This window comes from Bufo bufo, chromosome 5 (genome assembly GCF_905171765.1).
Source record: "Bufo bufo chromosome 5, aBufBuf1.1, whole genome shotgun sequence".
NCBI lineage: Eukaryota > Metazoa > Chordata > Amphibia > Anura > Bufonidae > Bufo > Bufo bufo.
The window spans coordinates 145,535,456-145,555,513 of NC_053393.1; the positions used below are offsets into that span (position 1 = coordinate 145,535,456).

At 43.9% G+C, this 20,058-nt stretch overlaps 1 protein-coding gene across 1 annotated transcript in view; it reads right to left on the minus strand.

Annotated features, from left to right (window-relative positions):
• The window catches only part of LOC121002435 (meprin A subunit beta-like), a 102,234-nt gene that overhangs the window by 33,270 nt on the left and 48,906 nt on the right, over positions 1-20,058 (minus strand). The window contains exon 7 of the mRNA XM_040433891.1: positions 4,950-5,168. Within this exon, the coding sequence (XP_040289825.1) occupies positions 4,950-5,168 (219 nt within the window). The remainder of the gene's footprint in view (positions 1-4,949; positions 5,169-20,058) is intronic.

Genomic DNA, 20,058 nt, shown 5'->3' on the forward strand with positions numbered 1-20,058 from the left:
CTCCGCCTATTTATGCCTAAATGATGCCTAACGCTATATGTTAGCTAGCTAATTGCCTAACTAACTAGCTAACTACCTCCGTCGCCTATACACTCCACTGACCTATGTGCGATTTACTACCACTATACTACGGCTGCGACTATTAATGACCATACACTGTACTATGAATAATAAAGTATTTATTACACAATACAACTATACAATTCCAATAATACGCTATATCTATATATATTTATAGATCAATGGATATAAATATATATACATATAGACCTACACACCGCAGTAAAGTAACAGTACTACAATAAACACAATACAAACCTAACTACACTACATAGTACACAATTCCCATTCCACCCCACACACACACTATCTATACATTACACTTGCATACATTCATACGTATATCAGCAACCCACCCGCCTGGCTACTCACTGTCCCTACGGGGCACAAGGGGTTAACACAATGGTGGTACTGCAAGGGTTAATACTTGCAGGCCAGGGATATAGACAGGGATGTAGCCGTGGGTTACAGGTTAGTGTAATACAGGGGTTAATCTGCTGCTGGGTACTGCAGCAGGGGTTCAGAGCAGCAGCAGTGAAGGGGTTATTGCTGTAATACAGGGTTAATATAGCCCAGCAAGGGAATGCTGGGTCTGCACACAGGGAGCAGGGGACTGGGGGCAGGGGTAACCCAGGAAAGGGTTAACAATGTTTGTAGGCAGGGGTAAGGAAGGGTTAATACACCCCAGCAAGGGAATGCTGGGTCTGCACACAGGGAATGCAGGAGAGCTGGGTGCAGGGAATTGCAGGGGCTAATGCTCTGCAGGGCAGGACTGGGGTATAGGGACTCTGCAGGACAGGGCTCTGCTAGGCAGGATCAGTCCAGAAAGGGGTTAACTGCAGGGTAAGGGTTAACCCAATGCAGGCCAGGGGGGAATAGGGGTAAATCAGGGCAGGGGTATTAGAGGTACTGCAAGGCTGGAGGGAAAGGGTTACTGAGCCATCTCCAGGGGCATGTGGGGCTCTTCCTCTCTTCATGGCCTCTCTTCCTTCAGGGAGCTGTTCGGTCCATCTTCTCCGTTCATCTCTTTCTCTCCCATGTGTGTCTGTTTGAGGCCATCCCAAGAGAGAGCCTTTGTCCTGGCTTAAAGGGATTCTGTCACCAGGTTTCACCCCTGTCAGCTAAACATATGCTGATGTTCAGGGCCTCATCAGGATTCCAAATGTGGGCTTCTAAATGTGATCCGTAGCCTTATTTTGCTAAAAAAACAGGTTTTACTAACCTGTCACTCAAAGAAATAAGGTGCCCAAGGGGATGTCAAGGGATGCAAGGTGCCCGCTGCACCCACCGTCGTTCGTGCTCAGCGCCGCCTTTCCAGACTTCTGCGCCACCTCCTAATCCTCTGTGCCGCCTCTCGCTCTCCCTCCCTCCCCCTCCTCCTGCTGTAAGATATCGTGCGTGCGCACAGGGCTCTGAGAGGCTGGCGCCAGAGTGCAGGTCATACCTGGGTTGAGCGAAGTGCCGGTGCATGCGCACTTCGCTTCAAGAAGCCAAATCAAGAAGTCCGCACGGGCGCATCAGGCAGAGCCCTGTGCGCACGCGCAAGATCTTACAGCAGGAGGAGGGGGGATGGAGGGAGAGCGAGAGGCGGCACAGAGGATTAGGAGGCGGTGCAGAAGTCTGGTAAGGCGGCGCTGGGCACGAACGGCGGTGGGTGTGGCGGGCACCTTGCATCCCTTGACATCCCCTGACATCCCCTTGGGCACCTTATTTCTTTGAGTGACAGGTTAGTAAAACCTGTTTTTTAGCAAAATAAGGCTACGGATCACATTTAGAAGCCCACATTAGGAATCCTGATGAGGCCCTGAACATCAGCATATGTTTAGCTGACAGGGGTGAAACCTGGTGACAGAATCCCTTTAAGCTAATATAAGCCCAAAAGCAGCCCTCCCCCTCTTCAACAGGAGGGTGATGACATCATCGGGGGCTTGTGATGGAATGCTTGAACTGCCAGTTGCCCCCCTGAGGCTAGCTCAGGATCTGTACAGACAAAGGAATCAAAGGAATTCCTGCCCAAGGTGTAAATGAGAGCATCCCCCCAGATACACCATGGCATCACATACGCCCACATCATAACAGAACTAGTCTGATATTTGAATATATATATATATATATATATATATATATATATAAATATATCACCCTTCCCTCTACAAGCACTAACACTGTCAGTGTTAGGTCAGTGATTTCCATCAGTTGTGAAGAAATGAAGAACCGCACTGTAAAGGTTTTCTGGTAACCACAAGGGCTGGATTAGCCACGTTATATGTAGTAGAGATTGAGGCACTCAGATCATTCAGCTTTGCATTTCAGAAAATATTTTTAATTGATTTTTTATCATAATCCGGTTGCCCAATTTTCACATCAAACTTAAATAAAGGAAAATGACCGTCAGTGATTTTGAGCGAAAACTAGGTGCGGCTCTAAACACAGAACAGGAGCAGTTCTTTCACTTATACAGGGTGAGCTATTTATATGGATACACCTTAATAAAATGGGAATGGTTAGTGATATTAACTTCCTGTTTGTGGCACATTAGTATATGTGAGGGGGGAAACTTTTCAAGATGGGTGGTGACCATGGCGGCCATTTTGAAGTTGGCCATTTTGAATCCAACTTTTGTTTTTGCAATAGGAAGAGGGTCACATCAAACCTGTTGGGAATTTCACACGAAAAACAATGGTGTGCTTGGTTTTAACGCAACTTTATTCTTTCATGAGTTATTTACAAGTTTCTCTTTGTTTACAGCCATTGACATGTCGCCGAGGTTAACACGTGAGAAGCGGATAGAAATTGTGTTGATGTCTGGTGAACGCAGTAACCGGGTCATTGCAGCAGATTTCAATGCAAGACACCCTACGAGACCACCCATCTCCCATGCTACAGTTAGCAAACTGCTTGCTAAGTTTCGTGAAACTGGTTCAGTGTTGAATTTGCCAAAATGTGGACGCATGAAATCTGTCTCTAATGAAGAAATATCAGTGGCTGTCCTAGCTTCATTCAGCAAGAGCCCACAGCGTAGCACTCGCCGCATGTCACTGGAGAGTGGCATTAGTCGAACATCCCTTCGGCAGATATTAGCTACTCACAAATGGCACCCTCAACGAGGATGACCCAGATCGGTGCACTCAATTTGCAGAATGGGCAAAACAAAAATTGGAACAGGACCCTCAGTTTACGCAGAAGATTTTGTTCAGTGATGAGGCAAACTTTTATGTGAATGGTGAAGTTAACAAACAAAACCACCGCTATTGGTCTGACACTAACCCACATTGGATAGATCCCTCCAAGACTGTTGGAACAAAAAAATTGATGGTATGGTGTGGTATATGGGGTACAAAGATAGTGGGGCCATTCTTCATCAATTGAAACCTCAAGGCCACTGGATATGCGAAATTGCTACATGATGATGTGTTTCCCTCTTTATGCACTGAAGCTGCCACGTTCCCTGAGTTTTTCCAGCAAGATGGTGCACCACCACATTATGGGTGTCAGGTCCGAGCATTCCTAAATGAACAATTTCCTGGAAAGTGGATTGGTCGTCGTGGGCCAGTTGAATGGCCCCCAAGGTCTCTCGATCTGACCCCCTTAGACTTTTATCTTTGGGGTCATCTGAAGGCAATTGTCTATGCTGTGAAGATACGAGATGTGCAGCACCTGAAACTACGGATACTGGAAGCCTGTGCTAGCATTTCTCCTGCGGTGTTGCTATCAGTGTGTGAAGAGTGGGAGAAGAGGGTTGCATTGACAATCCAACACAATGAGCAGCACATTGAGCACATTTTATAAGTGGTCAGAATCTTGTAAATAACTCATGAAAGAATAAAGTTACATTAAAACCAAGCACACCATTGTTTTTCTTGTGAAATTCCCAATAAGTTTGATGTGTCACATGACCCTCTTCCTATTGAAAAAACAAAAGTTGGATTCAAAATGGCCGACTTCAAAATGGCCACCATAGTCACCACCCATCTTGAAAAGTTTCCCCCCTCACATATACTAATATGCCACAAACAGGAAGTTAATATCACCAACCATTCCCATTTTATTAGGCCTCTTTCACACGACAGTTTTTTTTTTTCCGTTTTGTGGGCCGTTTTTTGCGTTCCGTATACGGTCCGTATACGGAACCATTCATTTCAATGGTTCCGCAAAAAAAATGGAATGTACTCCGTATGCATTCTGTTTCCGTATTTCCGTTTTTCCGTTCCGTTGAAAGATAGAACATGTCCTATATTTGGCCGCAAATCACGTTCCGTGGCTTCATTAAAGTCAATGGGTCCGCAAAAAAAACGGAATGCATACGGAAATGCATCCGTATGTCTTCCGTATCTGTTCCGTTTTTTGCGGAACCATGTATTGAAAATGTTATGCCCAGCCCAATTTTTTCTATGAAATTACTGTATACTGTATATGCCATACGGAAAAATGGAACAGAAAAACGGAACGGAAACGGAAACAAAAAACGGAACAACGGATCCGTTTAAAACGGACCGCAAAACACTGAAAAAGCCATACGGTCGTGTGAAAGAGGCCTTAAGGTGTATCCATATAAATGGCCCACCCTGTACTTTATGTCTGTGGAGGCTCCAATCCTGGTTTGGGCTCAAAATCACTGATGGAAATCACTGACGTGTGAATGAGGCATAAATAGAAGTCAGTGACTCAATTTGAATTACCATGTCAGTCCATTAGATAATGTAGTGATTGGAGCAATGGACTGACATACACAGTACCATTGCATTCAGTCAGGATTGCTGGGGTTGGACCATCAGTCAGACCCCCAGCGATCCATTTATCACCTAGTGCTGTTGGTGGAGTAGGTCTTTAAAATAACAGGCAGCAAATAAAAAAAAACATAAAAGCTTTTCTTTAGGATTTCTACTTACAACAGTTGTACAGTCGATTTAACTTCAAGACATCATTGCCACTTAAATCTACTTGCTTCCCGATAAGATTATTGAATGCAGCTTTCTTTGTCTGAATTGTTGGATTGCCATTGGCAGAGAACGCTGTACTGGGGTAATGCATGACAGATGTGTAGTCATAGGGAACGTCTAGAAACGTGGTCTCTGTATCACTATACGAAACAAAATTGTGTTTCAAATCTTAAAAAAAAAAAAAGAGAGAGAATAGTTGTAAATGCTGCACATTTATATAAACTGTTTAATTCAAGTATTGTAGATGTCTGTTGGGTAACACAACTGAAATGAAATATATTAAATGAATTTCTTAATTAGGATAAGCGAGGAAATGAGTACTGCGGTAGGATCTGTACCAGCGTCATGATGTCTGGCCCCAAAGCCACATAAGACAACAAAGTATAAGAGCAATTGGTAGGTGGGGGGCCCAGTTACAGATTTTGGATTGGGGCCCAAAAAGTTCCAGTTACCTCTCTGGTAGAGATAATCGAAGTTTTCAAAAATTTGGTCACTTCTCTGAATTTTTCCCCAAAATTAGCTTCAATACGAATTAATTTGTCACAAAGAGCATAAAATCAGGTCTATCCTGGAACAGACTGGTGAGGGTGTCAACAGGATGAAGAGTAACAATAGTGGCCCTGGAACAGTGTGGTGAGGACGGCAACAGCATAAAGAGTAAAAATAGTGGACCCGGAACAGAGGGGGGGGGGACAATAATAGCAGTGGCAGTAACAGCACAAGATGGTGGCAGATCACAGTAGTGGCAGATGGCAGTAGAGGCAGCAGGCGTGTGGCATCAGGCGGGTGACAGCATCAGAATAGTGGCAGCATGTGGCCAGTAGAACTGGGCCATTTATCTAATCATTACTGCCAGAATGAGCTAGCCTGTTGTATCAGGCACCAGTGGAAGTCCTGGAAATCCTGGTTGATTCAGGCCTGATTCATCTTTGCAAAGCTAAAGGGTTAAACATAGAATTTAGAGTGACCTCAGGAATGATCAACTGAGGTATGTAGTGGATGGCGCACAAATTGCTGCTACCCTTGTGTCTGGCAACACTCGAGTCATTGTAGATGATACATTATGATATAAGGATTGTGCAACTTATTTATGATATTTTTTTATATTCCGCAGTTACTTATTGAGAGTTGTGGACACCTGTGGGAGAGATCGCTTACCCAGGTTTTATCCATTTCAGTTACCTTATAATATTAATCGTTACCATTATTACAGAGGGACTTTAATATGTGAGTATACGTATACAAATGTTCATGTGTTGAATATACCGGGTAGTATTCCCGGGAGGTCACAAAGATTGTGGTCAATACCATATCTAATATAGTCCTCAATAAATACAGGTAGCAATTATAATGATTATGTAATTCAGGCTGGGGTCAATACAAGGTTTTATTGCTGCTTGTAGTGAATACAGCGCTCAGATGTATAGAGAATCTTGGGCGACATGAAGATGCTGCGCGATGTAATACTGATGGTTGAACAGGTTTCCAGACTTGGTAGCTTTGGTGCTCCTTGGGTGTTCACCCTGTTGCAGGCGTGGGGTGCAGGGCGGGAGGCTGAGTTAGGCATGCGCGTGTTGCAGTGTTGGTCCGCCTTGGGTGCCGGGTTCGTGATGCACTGCGATGCGATGGTGGTGCAGGCGTAGTGAACAGGGAGACACGCCGTGTTGGGGGAACGCTCCACCTTTAAGATTGGCCTGCCTCTAACACCGGGTGATGATGCACGGCAGTATGAGGGCAGTGCAGGCGCAGTGTACAGAGAGACATGCCGAGATGGGGGAACGCTCCATCTGTGATATAGTGCCGTGAGAGCATAAGGTAACAGAATTTTATGGATTCCTGTGTTGCGTTTTTTTTTACAGGTGTGAATTATGTTGGAGCAAGCCAGGCCATTTTTGGCAAATCTGAAATGTGTCACTTTATGTGGTGATAACTTTAAAACGCTTTGACTTATCCAGGCCATTATGAGATTGTTTTTTTGTCACATATTGTACTTTATGACACTGGTAAAATGGAGTAAAAAAAATAATTTATTTTTATTTATAAAAAAATACCAAATTTGCCAAAAATTGGGAAAAATTTGCAAATTTCCAAGTTTCAATTTCTCTACTTCTATAATACATAGTAATACCTACAAAAATAGTTATTACTTTTCATTTCCCATATGTCTACTTCATGTTTAGATCATTTTGGGAATGTCATTTTATTTTTTGGGGATGTTACAACGCTTAGAAGTTTAGAAGCAAATCTTGATTTTTCAGAAATTTTTAAAAACCTACTTTTTAAAAGACCAGTTCAGGTATGAAGTCACTTTGTGAGGCTTACATAGTAGAAACCACCCCAAAATGACCCCATTCTAGAAACTACACCCCTCAAGGTATTCAAAACTGATTTTACAAACTTTGTTAACCCTTTAGGTGTTCCACAAGAATTAAATGGAAAATAGAGATACAATTTCAAAATTTCACTTTTTTGGCAGATTGTCCATTTTAATAATTTTTTTCCAGTTGCAAAGCAAGGGTTAACAGCCAAACAAAATTTTATATTTATGGCTCTGATTCTGTAGTTTACAGAAACACCCCATATGTGGTCGTAAACCGCTGTACGGGCAAACGATAGGGCGCAGAATGAAAGGAATGCCATACGGTTTTTGGAAGGCAGATTTTGCTGGACTGGTTATTTGACACCGACACCATGTCCCATTTGAAGCCCCCCTGATGCACCCCTAGAGTAGAAACTCCAAAAAAGTGACCCCATTCTAGAAACTACACCCCTCAAGGTATTCAAAACTGATTTTACAAACTTTGTTAACCCTTTAGGTGTTCCACAAGAATTAATGGAAAATAGAGATACAATTTCAAAATTTCACTTTTTTGGCAGATTTTCCATTTTAATAATTTTTTTCCAGTTACAAAGCAAGGGTTAACAGCCAAACAAAACTCAATATTTATGGCTATGATTCTGTTGTTTACAGAAACACCCCATATGTGGTCGTAAACCGCTGTACGGGCACACGATAGGGCGCGGAAGGAAAGGAATGCCATATGGATTTTGGAAGGCAGATTTTGCTGGACTGGTTTTTTGACACCATGTCCCATTTGAAGCCCCCCTGATGCACCCCTACAGTAGAAACTCAAAAAAGTGACCACATTTTGGAAACTACGGGATAAGGTGCCAGTTTTATTAGTACTATTTTGGGGTACATATGATTTTTTTATTGCTCTATATTATGTTTTTTGTTAGGCAAGTTAACAAAAAAATGGATGTTTTGGCACCGTTTTCATTTTTTATTTTTACTGCGTTTACCTGAGGGATTAGGTCATGTGACTTTTTATAGAGCAGATCGTTACACACGTGGCAATACCTAATATGTCTACTTTTTCTTATTTATTTAAGATTTACACAATAATAGCATTTTTGAAATCTAAATAATGATATTTTAGTGTCTTATAGTCTGAGAGCCATAGCTTTTTTATTTTTTATGGGGGGCATACTCCTTTTTGATCACTTGCTGTTGCAATTTTTGTGATGTAATGTGCCAAAAATTGCTTTTTTTACACCGTTTTTTTAGTTTTTTTTTCACGGTATTCACCTGAGTGGTTAGATCATGTGATATTTTTATAGAGCTGGTGGTTACAGATGTGGCGATACCTAATATGTATATATTTTTTTATTTTTTTCACTTTAGCACAATAATAGCAGTTTTGAAACCAAAAAAATGATGTTTTAGTGTCTCCATGTTCTGAGAGCTATAGTTTTTTCATTTTTTGGGCGATTGTCTTAGGTAGGGGCTCATTTTTTGCGGGATGAGGTGACGGATACCATTTTGGGGGGCATACGCCTTTTTGATCGCTTGGTGTTGCACTTTTTGTGATGTAAGGTGACAAAAATGCCTTTTTTTTTTACACTGTTTTTATTTTTAGTTTTTTATGGCGCTTATCGAACCGGGTTGATCATGTGATATATTTATAGAGCCGGTCATTACAGACGCGGTGATACCTAATATGTGTGGGTTTTGTTTGTTTTTTTAGTTTTTTATTATAAAATAAGGGGAAAGGGGCTTTTTTTTTCTTTTTTACTTTATTAATTTTATTACTTTATTAATTTTATTAAAAACCCTTTTTATAAACTTTTTTTTACTTTACTTTATTTATGACATTCACTTTTGGGGGTCTGATCCCCTCTGCAATGCATTACAATACATCTGTATTGTAATGCATTGCCTGTTAGTGTATGACACTGAGTCTTACACTAACAGGTTGCCTAGGAGACCCAGCCTGAGGCTGAATCTCCTCGGCACTCGTAGAAGGCAGTTCCCGATGCCGTGCAAGGAATTGGGCAGCCTCTGCACGGCATCAGGCTGCCTTGTGTCGCATCGGGTCCCCGCCACAGCACTGCAGGGACTCGATGCGATTGTTCACCTGACACAAACCTCTTCTATGTCGCGGTCAGCGCGGACCGCGGCATAGAAGGGGTTAATACGCCGGCATCAGCTTTCACAGCGATGTTGACGGATACACTGACTGCCGGGCCCCTGCAGTGATCGCGCACACACCGCTCCGGTGCCCGCGCGATCACTATGACGTACTATTACGCCAAATTGCGGGAACTCAGTGGTTCCCATGACATAACAGTACGTCAAAGGTCGGGAAGGGGTTAAACAGGAAATTAGCACTGATTACTTCCTGAAATGTTTCTATATATGCACAGTCACTTTATTATGTGTTTCACTTGGCTTGATGATGGCTCTGTGAGAGAGCTGAAACGTTGCCTGTATCAACATGTGTTGAATAAATTTAGTATTTTTTCACTTTTTATCTAAGGAGTGCTGCATTATATATATATATATATATATATATATATATATATATATATATTATATAATCCAAATAAATGTAAGTCAATTTTAGTTAGTAGTATTTTTGATTTTTGAACCCACTGCGTCTGCTCAGGTTTAGTGCCTTTTTTTTTGTGTAAAAAAAGAAATCAGTTAGTGCTAGCTAGTTATATATATATATATATATATATATATATATACATATATACATATAGATATATATGGACTCCCATATTGTTGAATGGATTAGGCAGTGGCTGAGGGACAGGCAACAGAGGGTTGTAGTCAATGGAGTATATTCAGACCAAGGTCTTGTTACCAGTGGGGTACCTCAGGGATCTGTTCTGGGACCCATATTGTTTAATATCTTTATCAGCGAAATTGCAGAAGGCCTCGATGGTAAGGTGTGTCTTTTTGCTGATGACACAAAGATTTGTAACAGGGTTGATGTTCCTGGAGGGATACACCAAATGGAAAAGGACTTAGGAAAACTAGAGGAATGGTCAAAAATATGGCAACTAAAATTTAATGTTGATAAGTGCAAGATAATGCACCTGGGACGTAAAAACCCAAGAGCAGAATATAAAATCAGTGATACAGTCCTAACCTCAGTATCTGAGGAAAGGGATTTAGGGGTCATTATTTCAGAAGACTTAAAGGTAGGCAGACAATGTCATAGAGCAGCAGGAAATGCTAGCAGAATGCTTGGGTGTATAGGGAGAGGAATTACCAGTAGAAAGAGGGAGGTGCTCATGCCGCTCTACAGAACACTAGTGAGACCTCATTTGGAGTATTGTGCTCAGTACTGGAGACCATATCTCCAGAAGGATATTGATACTTTGGAGAGAGTTCAGAGAAGAGCTACTAAACTGGTACATGGATTTCAGGATAAAACTTACCAGGAAAGATTAAAGGACCTTAACATGTATAGCTTGGAAGAAAGACGAGACAGAGGGGATATGATAGAAACTTTTAAATACATAAAGGGAATCAACAAGGTAAAAGAGGAGAGAATATTTGAAAGAAGAGAAACTGCTACAAGAGGACATAGTTTTAAATTAGAGGGGCAAAGGTTTAAAAGTAATATCAGGAAGTATTTGTCACGAGGGTATCAAGAGCCACGTCTGACTCCGTTATACCCGGGGTCAGGAAGTCGCAGCGGGTGGCTGCGCGCTCTATATCTAAAGATCACGTTGTTTTTTAGTGATTGTTTTCTGTGTTTGCCTTGCTATCCTTTTTGTCTCTCTCAGGGATCCGTAGCTTCTCCTCCTCAGCTGTTTCTTGTCTGCCACTCCCTACCTCCTTATATTCTCCCCTCACACTTCTCTAGTTGCCAGTTATAGAGCTTCCTGCCTGGACATCTATACTGACCCACTGGCGTGGTGAATCCTGCTTGTCGTTCCTGAGTGCTACCCTCCGGATCCCTGTTGGGCTTATTGTTGTCTCCTGTTGTCGCCCACCTGGGAATATATGTTGAGTCTGTGTTGTCTGTCCTCCCCTTGGTGTTTTCCCTTAGAGTTAGTGGTGCGGACTAGTGTTCCCATCGCCCTGTTCACTACCTAGGGCTCAGCTCAGGGAAAGCCAGGGCTTTAGGCACGTGATCGGCGTACGGGTGAGGAACCCGTCTAGGGACGTCAGGGCAGCCAGGTGCCAGCCGCCAGGTGAGTCAGGGGTCACCATCTTCCCTCTCACTTGGGCAGGGCCTTCCTCGTTCCCTCCCTCTGTGTCACGTATGTGATAGCCACGCCGACCGTGATATTATAACTGGCCCTTACTTTTTGAGAAAAAAAATAAAATAAAAAAATTTATATAATTTTTTATTTGTTGTTTTTTTTTCTCTCTCTACTTAGAATCCTATATGGATCCTATTGATGCCTTGGCAGAACAGCTTCAAAGCCTGTCTTTGGAGGTGGCAGGATTGAAGGCGTCTGTTCTCCAACAACAGCAGCAAATGCAGCAGACTGCACCCCCAGCGGTTGCTATGGGTAACCAGGTTGTCACTGAACCCAAGGTTGCTCTTCCCGACAGATTTTCTGGGGGAAGGGACAAATTTGCGACGTTCCGTGAGGCCTGAAAATTATATTTTAAGTTGCGCCCTTACTCCTCAGGTCATGAAGAACAGCGGGTAGGGATTGTCATTTCCCTGCTTCAGGGGGATCCGCAATCCTGGGCGTTCTCGTTACCCCCTGGTTCTCAGGCTCTTCGGTCAGTGGAGGGATTTTTTGGGGCTTTGGGTCTCATATATGATGACCCTGACCGAATCGCCCTGGATGAGTCAAAGTTACGGAGACTCCTACAGGGAGATCGGTCAGCAGAGGAATATTGCTCAGAGTTCCGTAGGTGGGCTACGGATACTCAGTGGAACGACCCGGCTCTCAGGAGTCAGTTCTGCTCTGGGTTATCTGAAAGGGTTAAGGATGCACTGGCGCTGTATGAGACCCCCCTTTCCCTTGATGCTGTTATGTCCCTCTCTATCAGAATAGATAGACGTCTTAGGGAGAGATCGAAAATTCCGGAGCAATTGGTTACCTCTCCCAAGCAACAGTCAGCCTGTACTGACTTAGATGAGCCTATGCAGCTAGGCGGAACTTCTTGTCAGGTCCGTCCTCCCGAGGTTCGCCGTAGGGGGAGGGCTTGTTTTTTCTGTGGGGGGAGGGGTCATTTCATTAATGTCTGTCCCTCCTTTCTCAAAAACAAAAGACCGTCGGAAAACTACTAACCCCGGGCTGTGCGGAGGATGTCAGCCGGGGGGTATACGTTTCCTCCATACGAACATCTCAATTTGTGTTACCAGCGGTCATTGTTTTTGGTGTTAAGACGGAGTCTATTTCTGTTTTTCTAGACAGTGGAGCAGGGGTAAACTTAAATGATGCCCATTTTGCCCGCACTATGGGTTTGTCTCTCTGTACGCTGCAGAGACCTATTCCCGTATTCGCTATAGATTCTGCTCCTCTGTCTCAGAGAAACCTCACCCACATTGTTCGTAATTTACACCTTCGGGTAGGGGACCACCATAATGAGTGTCTTTCATGTTACGTTCTGGAGGGCCTTCCCTCTCCGGTGGTATTGGGTCTTCCCTGGTTGATAGCGCACAATCCAGTGGTGGATTGGCAGGCCAGGGAGATATTGGAGTGGAGTGAGCATTGCAGAGAGAATTGCTTAAATAACAATTGCTTAATCGCCTCCATAGCTTCCCTACCTACATTTATTTCGGACTTTGAGGACGTTTTTTCTGAAAAGGGTTGTCAGAAACTACCACCTCATCGTCCTTATGATTGCCCGGTTAACCTGATTCCCGGGGCAAAATTACCCAAGTCCAGGTTGTATAATCTTTCGGGTCCCGAGAGACAAGCCATGAAAGATTATATCTCCGAGAGTCTGGCTAAGGGACACATCAGACCCTCTTCTTCACCCGTGGCTGCAGGGTTTTTCTTTGTTAAAAAGAAAGATGGGGGCCTGCGTCCTTACTTAGATTTCCGTGAGTTAAACCAGATAACCATCCGTGACCCATACCCTCTTCCTCTCATTCCTGACCTTTTTAATCAGATTGCGGGTGCTAAGTGGTTCTCCAAACTTTATCTTAGGGGGGCCTACAATCTGATTCGTATCAGGGAAGGGGATGAGTGGAAGACAGCTTTTAACACCCCTGAGGGGCATTATGAAAATCTAGTTATGCCTTTCGGTCTGACCAATGCCCCTGCTGTCTTCCAACATTTCGTTAATGATATTTTTAGTCATCTCATCGGCAGGTTTGTAGTCATATACCTAGATGATATCTTAATTTATTCGGCTGATCTAAAAACACATGAGGTGCATGTCAGGCAAGTACTGCAGGTCCTACGGACGAATAAATTATATGCGAAAATTGAAAAATGTGTCTTCGCTGTTCAGGAATTACAGTTCCTGGGATATCTATTGTCTGCTTCAGGTTTCCGCATGGATCCTGGGAAGGTCCAGGCAATTTTAGATTGGGATCTTCCTGAGAACCTTAAAGCCCTACAACGGTTTTTGGGTTTCGCTAATTTCTATAGAAAGTTCATTAAAAATTATTCAGTGATCGTTAAACCCCTTACCGACATGACTAGGAAGGGGACGGATTTTTCCAAATGGTCTGTCGCCGCTAAAGATGCATTTTCCTCTCTAAAGGAGAGGTTTACCTCGGCACCTGTTCTAATTCAACCTGATGTCTCCCAGCCTTTTATTGTCGAGGTAGATGCGTCAGAGGTGGGAGTGGGAGCTGTATTGTCTCAGGGTCCGTCTCCTGGCAAATGGCGTCCTTGCGCTTTCTTTTCCAAAAAATTATCTTCTGCAGAGAAGAATTATGATATTGGAAATAGGGAACTGTTGGCGATTAAACTGGCGCTTGAAGAGTGGCGTCACTTCTTAGAGGGAGCAATGCACCCCGTCACGGTGATTACGGATCACAAGAACCTTCTGTACCTAGAATCGGCTAAGCGTCTCACCCCTAGACAAGCTAGGTGGTCGCTATTCTTTACCAGATTTAACTTTGTAATCACCTATCGTCCTGGGGCAAAAAATACCAAGGCAGACGCATTATCTCGTAGTTTCCCTGGAGGGGGTAATGTTTGTGATCCGGTACCTATTTTACAAAGAGGAGTGGTTGTCTCTGCTGTACACTCTGTTCTAGAGGGAAAGGTGTTAGAGGCTCAGGGGGACGCCCCGGCCTCTTGCCCCTCAGAGAAATTGTTTGTACCGTTAAACCTGCGTCTTGAATTATTAAAAGAACATCATAATTCGGCACTTGCTGGACACCCGGGTAGTAAAGCAACCTTGGAGCTTTTATCTCGTCGTTTTTGGTGGCCAAGGTTGCGTCAGGATGTAATGGATTTCGTGTCTACTTGTTCTACTTGTGCACGCGCGAAAGTCTCTCATACACGTCCAGCAGGGTCTTTATTGCCACTTTTCATCCCCAATAGGCCATGGACACATCTGTCAATGGATTTCATCACTGACTTACCGTTGTCGGCGGGTAAAACAGTTATCTTGGTAGTAGTAGACAGGTTTAGCAAAATGGTACACTTTATTGCGCTACCCGCACTTCCTAATGCTAAAACTCTCGGTCCCTTCCGATGTGGTTTCGGATCGGGGAACCCAGTTTATTTCTAAGTTTTGGAAAGCTTTTTGTTCCCGTTTGGGGGTTCACTTGTCCTTTTCCTCAGCTTTCCATCCTCAGTCGAATGGACAGACTGAGCGTACCAACCAAAACCTAGAAACATATTTAAGGTGTTTTGTGTCTGAAAACCAAGAGTTGTGGTCATCATATTTACCGTTAGCTGAGTTTGCCATAAATAATCATTATCAGGAGTCCACTGGCAAGTCACCATTCCTTGGTGCATACGGTTTTCATCCCCAATTTTGTACTTTCAAAGAGGGGGGGTCTTCTGGGGTTCCCGAAGAGGAAAGGTTTTCTTCATCTCTTTCATCGGTATGGCAGAAGGTGCAAGTTAACTTGAAAAAGATGAGTGGTAAATATAAATGCATGGCCGATAAGAAACGGTCGCCAGGTCCGGACCTCGGAGTGAATGACTATGTGTGGTTGTCTACTAGGAATATTAAGTTGAAGGTTCCTTCTTGGAAACTGGGTCCTAGGTTCATTGGTCCCTATAAAATAGTAGCCGTCATTAACCCTGTGGCTTTTCGCCTGGAGCTACCTCAGACTTTTAAGATCCATAACGTCTTCCATAAATCGTTACTCAAGAAGTATGTTCCACCTCTAGAACCATCGCCGCTGCCACCTCCTCCTGTCATTGTGGCTGGTAATCTGGAGTTTCAAATAGCCAGAATTGTTGATTCTCGTCGGGTCCGCCGCTCTCTTCAGTATCTGGTGCATTGGAGGGGTTACGGTCCCGAGGAAAGAATGTGGGTTCCAGCGTCAGAGGTAAACGCCAACAGGTTAATTCAGACTTTCCATGCCTCTCATCCGGAGAGACCTGGTCCTGAGTGTCCGGAGGCCCCTCGTGAAAGGGGGGGTACTGTCACGAGGGTATCAAGAGCCACGTCTGACTCCGTTATACCCGGGGTCAGGAAGTCGCAGCGGGTGGCTGCGCGCTCTATATCTAAAGATCACGTTGTTTTTTAGTGATTGTTTTCTGTGTTTGCCTTGCTATCCTTTTTGTCTCTCTCAGGGATCCGTAGCTTCTCCTCCTCAGCTGTTTCTTGTCTGCCACTCCCTACCTCCTTATATTCTCCCCTCACACTTCTCTAGTTGCCAGTTATAGAGCTTCCTGCCTGGACATCTATACTGACCCACTGGCGTGGTGAATCCTGCTTGTCGTTCCTGAGTGCTACCCTCCGGATCCCTGTGGGGCTTATTGTTGTCTCCTGTTGTTGCCCACCTGGGAATATATGTTGAGTCTGTGTTGTCTGTCCTCCCCTTGGTGTTTTCCCTTAGAGTTAGTGGTGCGGACTAGTGTTCCCATCGCCCTGTTCACTACCTAGGGCTCAGCTCAGGGAAAGCCAGGGCTTTAGGCACGTGATCGGCGTACGGGTGAGGAACCCGTCTAGGGACGTCAGGGCAGCCAGGTGCCAGCCGCCAGGTGAGTCAGGGGTCACCATCTTCCCTCTCACTTGGGCAGGGCCTTCCTCGTTCCCTCCCTCTGTGTCACGTATGTGATAGCCACGCCGACCGTGATAGTATTACTTTACTGAGAGAGTAGTGGATGCATGGAATAGCCTTCCTGCAGAAGTGGTAGCTGCAAATACAGTGGAGGAGTTTAAGCATGCATGGGATAGGCATAAGGCCATCCTTCATATAAGATAGGGCCAGGGGCTATCCATAGTATTTAGTATATTGGGCAGACTGGATAGGCCAAATGGTTCTTATCTGCCGACACATTCTATGTTTCTATGTTTCTATATATATAAGTCAATTATAGTTAGTACTAGTTTAGATTTTTGAAGCCATACACGTGCCATCTGCGTGCGTGGGTCCTGCACCTGCTGAGCGCCAGTCAGTACGGTCAATTACTGACTGCGTCTAATCAGGTTTAGTGCCTTTTTAATTTTTTTATATTTTTTTTTTAGCCTTTTTTTTCAAATTTTTTATCTAATTCTTTCACTTATCCTTTTCTCTTTTCTTTCTTTCTCTTTTTTTCTTTATCATAAATTTTATTTTAATTAATTCATTACAGGCCCCCTCACGTGTTAAATCACTACATACACCCCCTGACACTTTTCAATTTACATACACCAATAAAAATAAAAATGTCCAATTCGTCCCAGAGAATGTACTCCACTGAAGAGGCATACGCCATCTTTGCCTCTGAAACGGAGTCTGCAAGTGAGGGAGAACAGGATGCCACATTCCTCTACTCCTCTACTCCTTCATCGTCATCTGGTGATGAGGGACCCTCAAGGAGACGCCCCAGGAGAGATGAAGTAGCCCCCCCCCCAGTGATCCCCTATGGTCCACACCGCCTGAGGATTATGAGCCCCAAATTCCAGAGTTTGTGGGAAACTCTGGAATCCAGATTGACTCCACGGGCTTCACAGAAATAGATTTTTTCAAATACTATTTCTCTGACGATCTCATAAATTTGATGGTGACCCAAACAAATTTGTACGCCCAGCAGTTTATTTCTCAAAACTCGACATCCTCATATGCTAGACCCCTAGGTTGGACCCCTGTAAATGCAGCAGACATTATGAAGTTTTGGGGGCTGTTGCTGCATATGGACCTTGTAAAAAAACCTGAAATGAGACAATATTGGAGTTCAGATGTCTTGTACCACACTCCAATTTACAATATGGCCATGTCCCGCTCAAGATTTGAATCCATTTTGAAATTCCTACATTATAATGATAATGCACAGTGCCCCCCCCCCCCCAAATGACCCAAAATTTGACCGTCTATTCAAAATAAGACCCCTCCTGGAGCACCTCAACTCAAAATTTACAGAGGTGTTCACCCCAGCAAAAGAAATTAGCATAGACAAGTCCCTTGTACATTTTAAAGGAAGGGTTAAATTTCGCCAGTACCTGCCCAGCAAGCGGGCACGGTACGGAATAAAAATGTACAAGCTGTGCGAGAGTACATCTAGGTACACCTACAGGTTCCGGGTTTATGAGGGGAAAGATTTCCGGATACAACCCCCTGAATGCCCCCCCGTCCTAGGAGTTACTGGCAAGATTGTGTGGGACTTACTGCACCCACTGCTGGATAATGGTTATCACCTCTATGTAGATAACTTTTACACCAGCATACCCCTATTCATGTCCCTAAAAGCCTGAGGTACTGTGGCTTGCGGCACAGTGTGAAAAAATCAGAGAGGGCTCCCTAGATCCCTGGTAGGGCAACTACTCCGTAAAGGTGACAGTGAGGTTCTCCTCCATGAGAACATGCTGGCGGTTAAGTACAAGGACAAGAGGGATGTCCTTTTACTAGCCACCATTCACACAAACACCAGTTCTCCTGCCCAAGTGCGAGGTACCACTACCCCTGTCAACAAGCCTGACTGCATCCTTGATTACAACAGGCACATGGGATGGGTTGATCTGTCCGATCAAGTTCTGAAGCCCTATAGTGCCATGCGTAAAACTATGGTGTGGTACAAAAAGCTTGCCGTATACATTGTACAGATGGCATTGTACATTTTACATCGAACTGCAGGCCAGACAGGAACTTTCCTTCAGTTCCAAGAGGCGGTAATCAAGGCCCGAATTTTCCAAAGTCAGGAAGGGGAGGGCCCAAGTACTTCAGGAGGTCATGGTGCCCGTGTTGTACCAGGACAACATTTCCCTGGTGAAGTCCCACAAACAGCGAAGAGGGGAAAGACCCAAAAAAGACGTCGGGTTTGTTACAAAAGGGGAATACGAAAGGACACCATTTATCAGTGCAACACCTGCCCTGATAAACCAGGCCTCTGCATGAAAGAATTCTTCCGAACCTATCACTCATCCATGGATTTTTAATTTCATCCTTTATGCTCCCTGTAATATTTCCATATCTCTGATTTAGTCCACCTCACTTGCATACTCACTTTCCAACAACCACTACATCATCTTTTCTGTGAGACACCTGTTTGGTAAAAAGTACCCTTTCCACCACTTAAATTGTCCGTACAAGGGTGCTCTTTCCATAATGGGGTCACTTCTTGGGGTTTTTCATTTCTGGGGACCTCTTGAAATTTTTTTAATGCGACATGGCAGCTAAAATCCATGTCTACATATTCAGTCCTGCAAAAACCATATTTTGCACTTTGCCTGTAGCGGCCTGCTGTGCGCCAATACAGCAGGCCATGAGCACATATGGGGTGTTTGTAAAATGGGGAGAAAATGAGGAACATATACTGGGGTGCATTTTCTCCTTTAACCCCTTGTGAAATGGAAAAATTGGGGTCTGCTAGTAATTTTTCATTTTTACAAATGTGTGCTTTGAAATCCTCTCTCTAGTATTTCTGCCTTCTGTGAGACACCTGTTTGGTCAAAAGTACCCTTTCCACCACTTAAAATGTCCGTACGGGGGTGCTCTTTCCAAAATGGGGTCACTTCTTGGGGTTTTTCATTTCTGGGGACCTCTGGAAATTTTTTAAATGCGACATGGCAGCTAAAATCCATGTCTGCCAATTCAGGCCTGCAAAAAACATATTTTGCACTTTGCCTGTAGTGGCCTGCTGTGCGACAATACAGCAAGCCACGAGCGCATATGCGGTGTTCACAAAATGCTGAGAAAATGGGGAACATATACTGGGGCAAATTTTCTCCTTTAACCCCTTGTGAAAGTGAAAAATTGGGGTCTGCTAGTAATTTTTACAAATGTGTGCTTTGAAATGTTCGTACGGGGGTGCTCTTTACGAAATGGGGTCACTTCTTGGGATTTTGTATTTCTGGGGATCTCAGGAAATTTTTTAAATGTGACTTGGCAGCTAAAATCCATGTCTGCCAATTCAGGTCAGCAAAATCCATATTTAGCTTTTTGTATCTAGAGCCCTGCCATGCGTCCATACATCATTTTATGAGCACATATTGGGTGTTGGCATATTCGGGGGGAAATAGGGAACAAAATGTGGGGTGCATTTTGTCCTGCTTCCCCTTGTGAAAGTGAAAAATGTGGGTGTAAAGCAACTTTTTCTGGAAAAAAATTTAATTTTTTATTTTCACAGCCAAGCGTTTCCTAATTCTGTAAAAACGCTCAATGGATCTAAGTGCTCACTACACACCTTGAAATATTCCTTAAGGGGTGTAGTTTCCAGAATGGGGTCACTT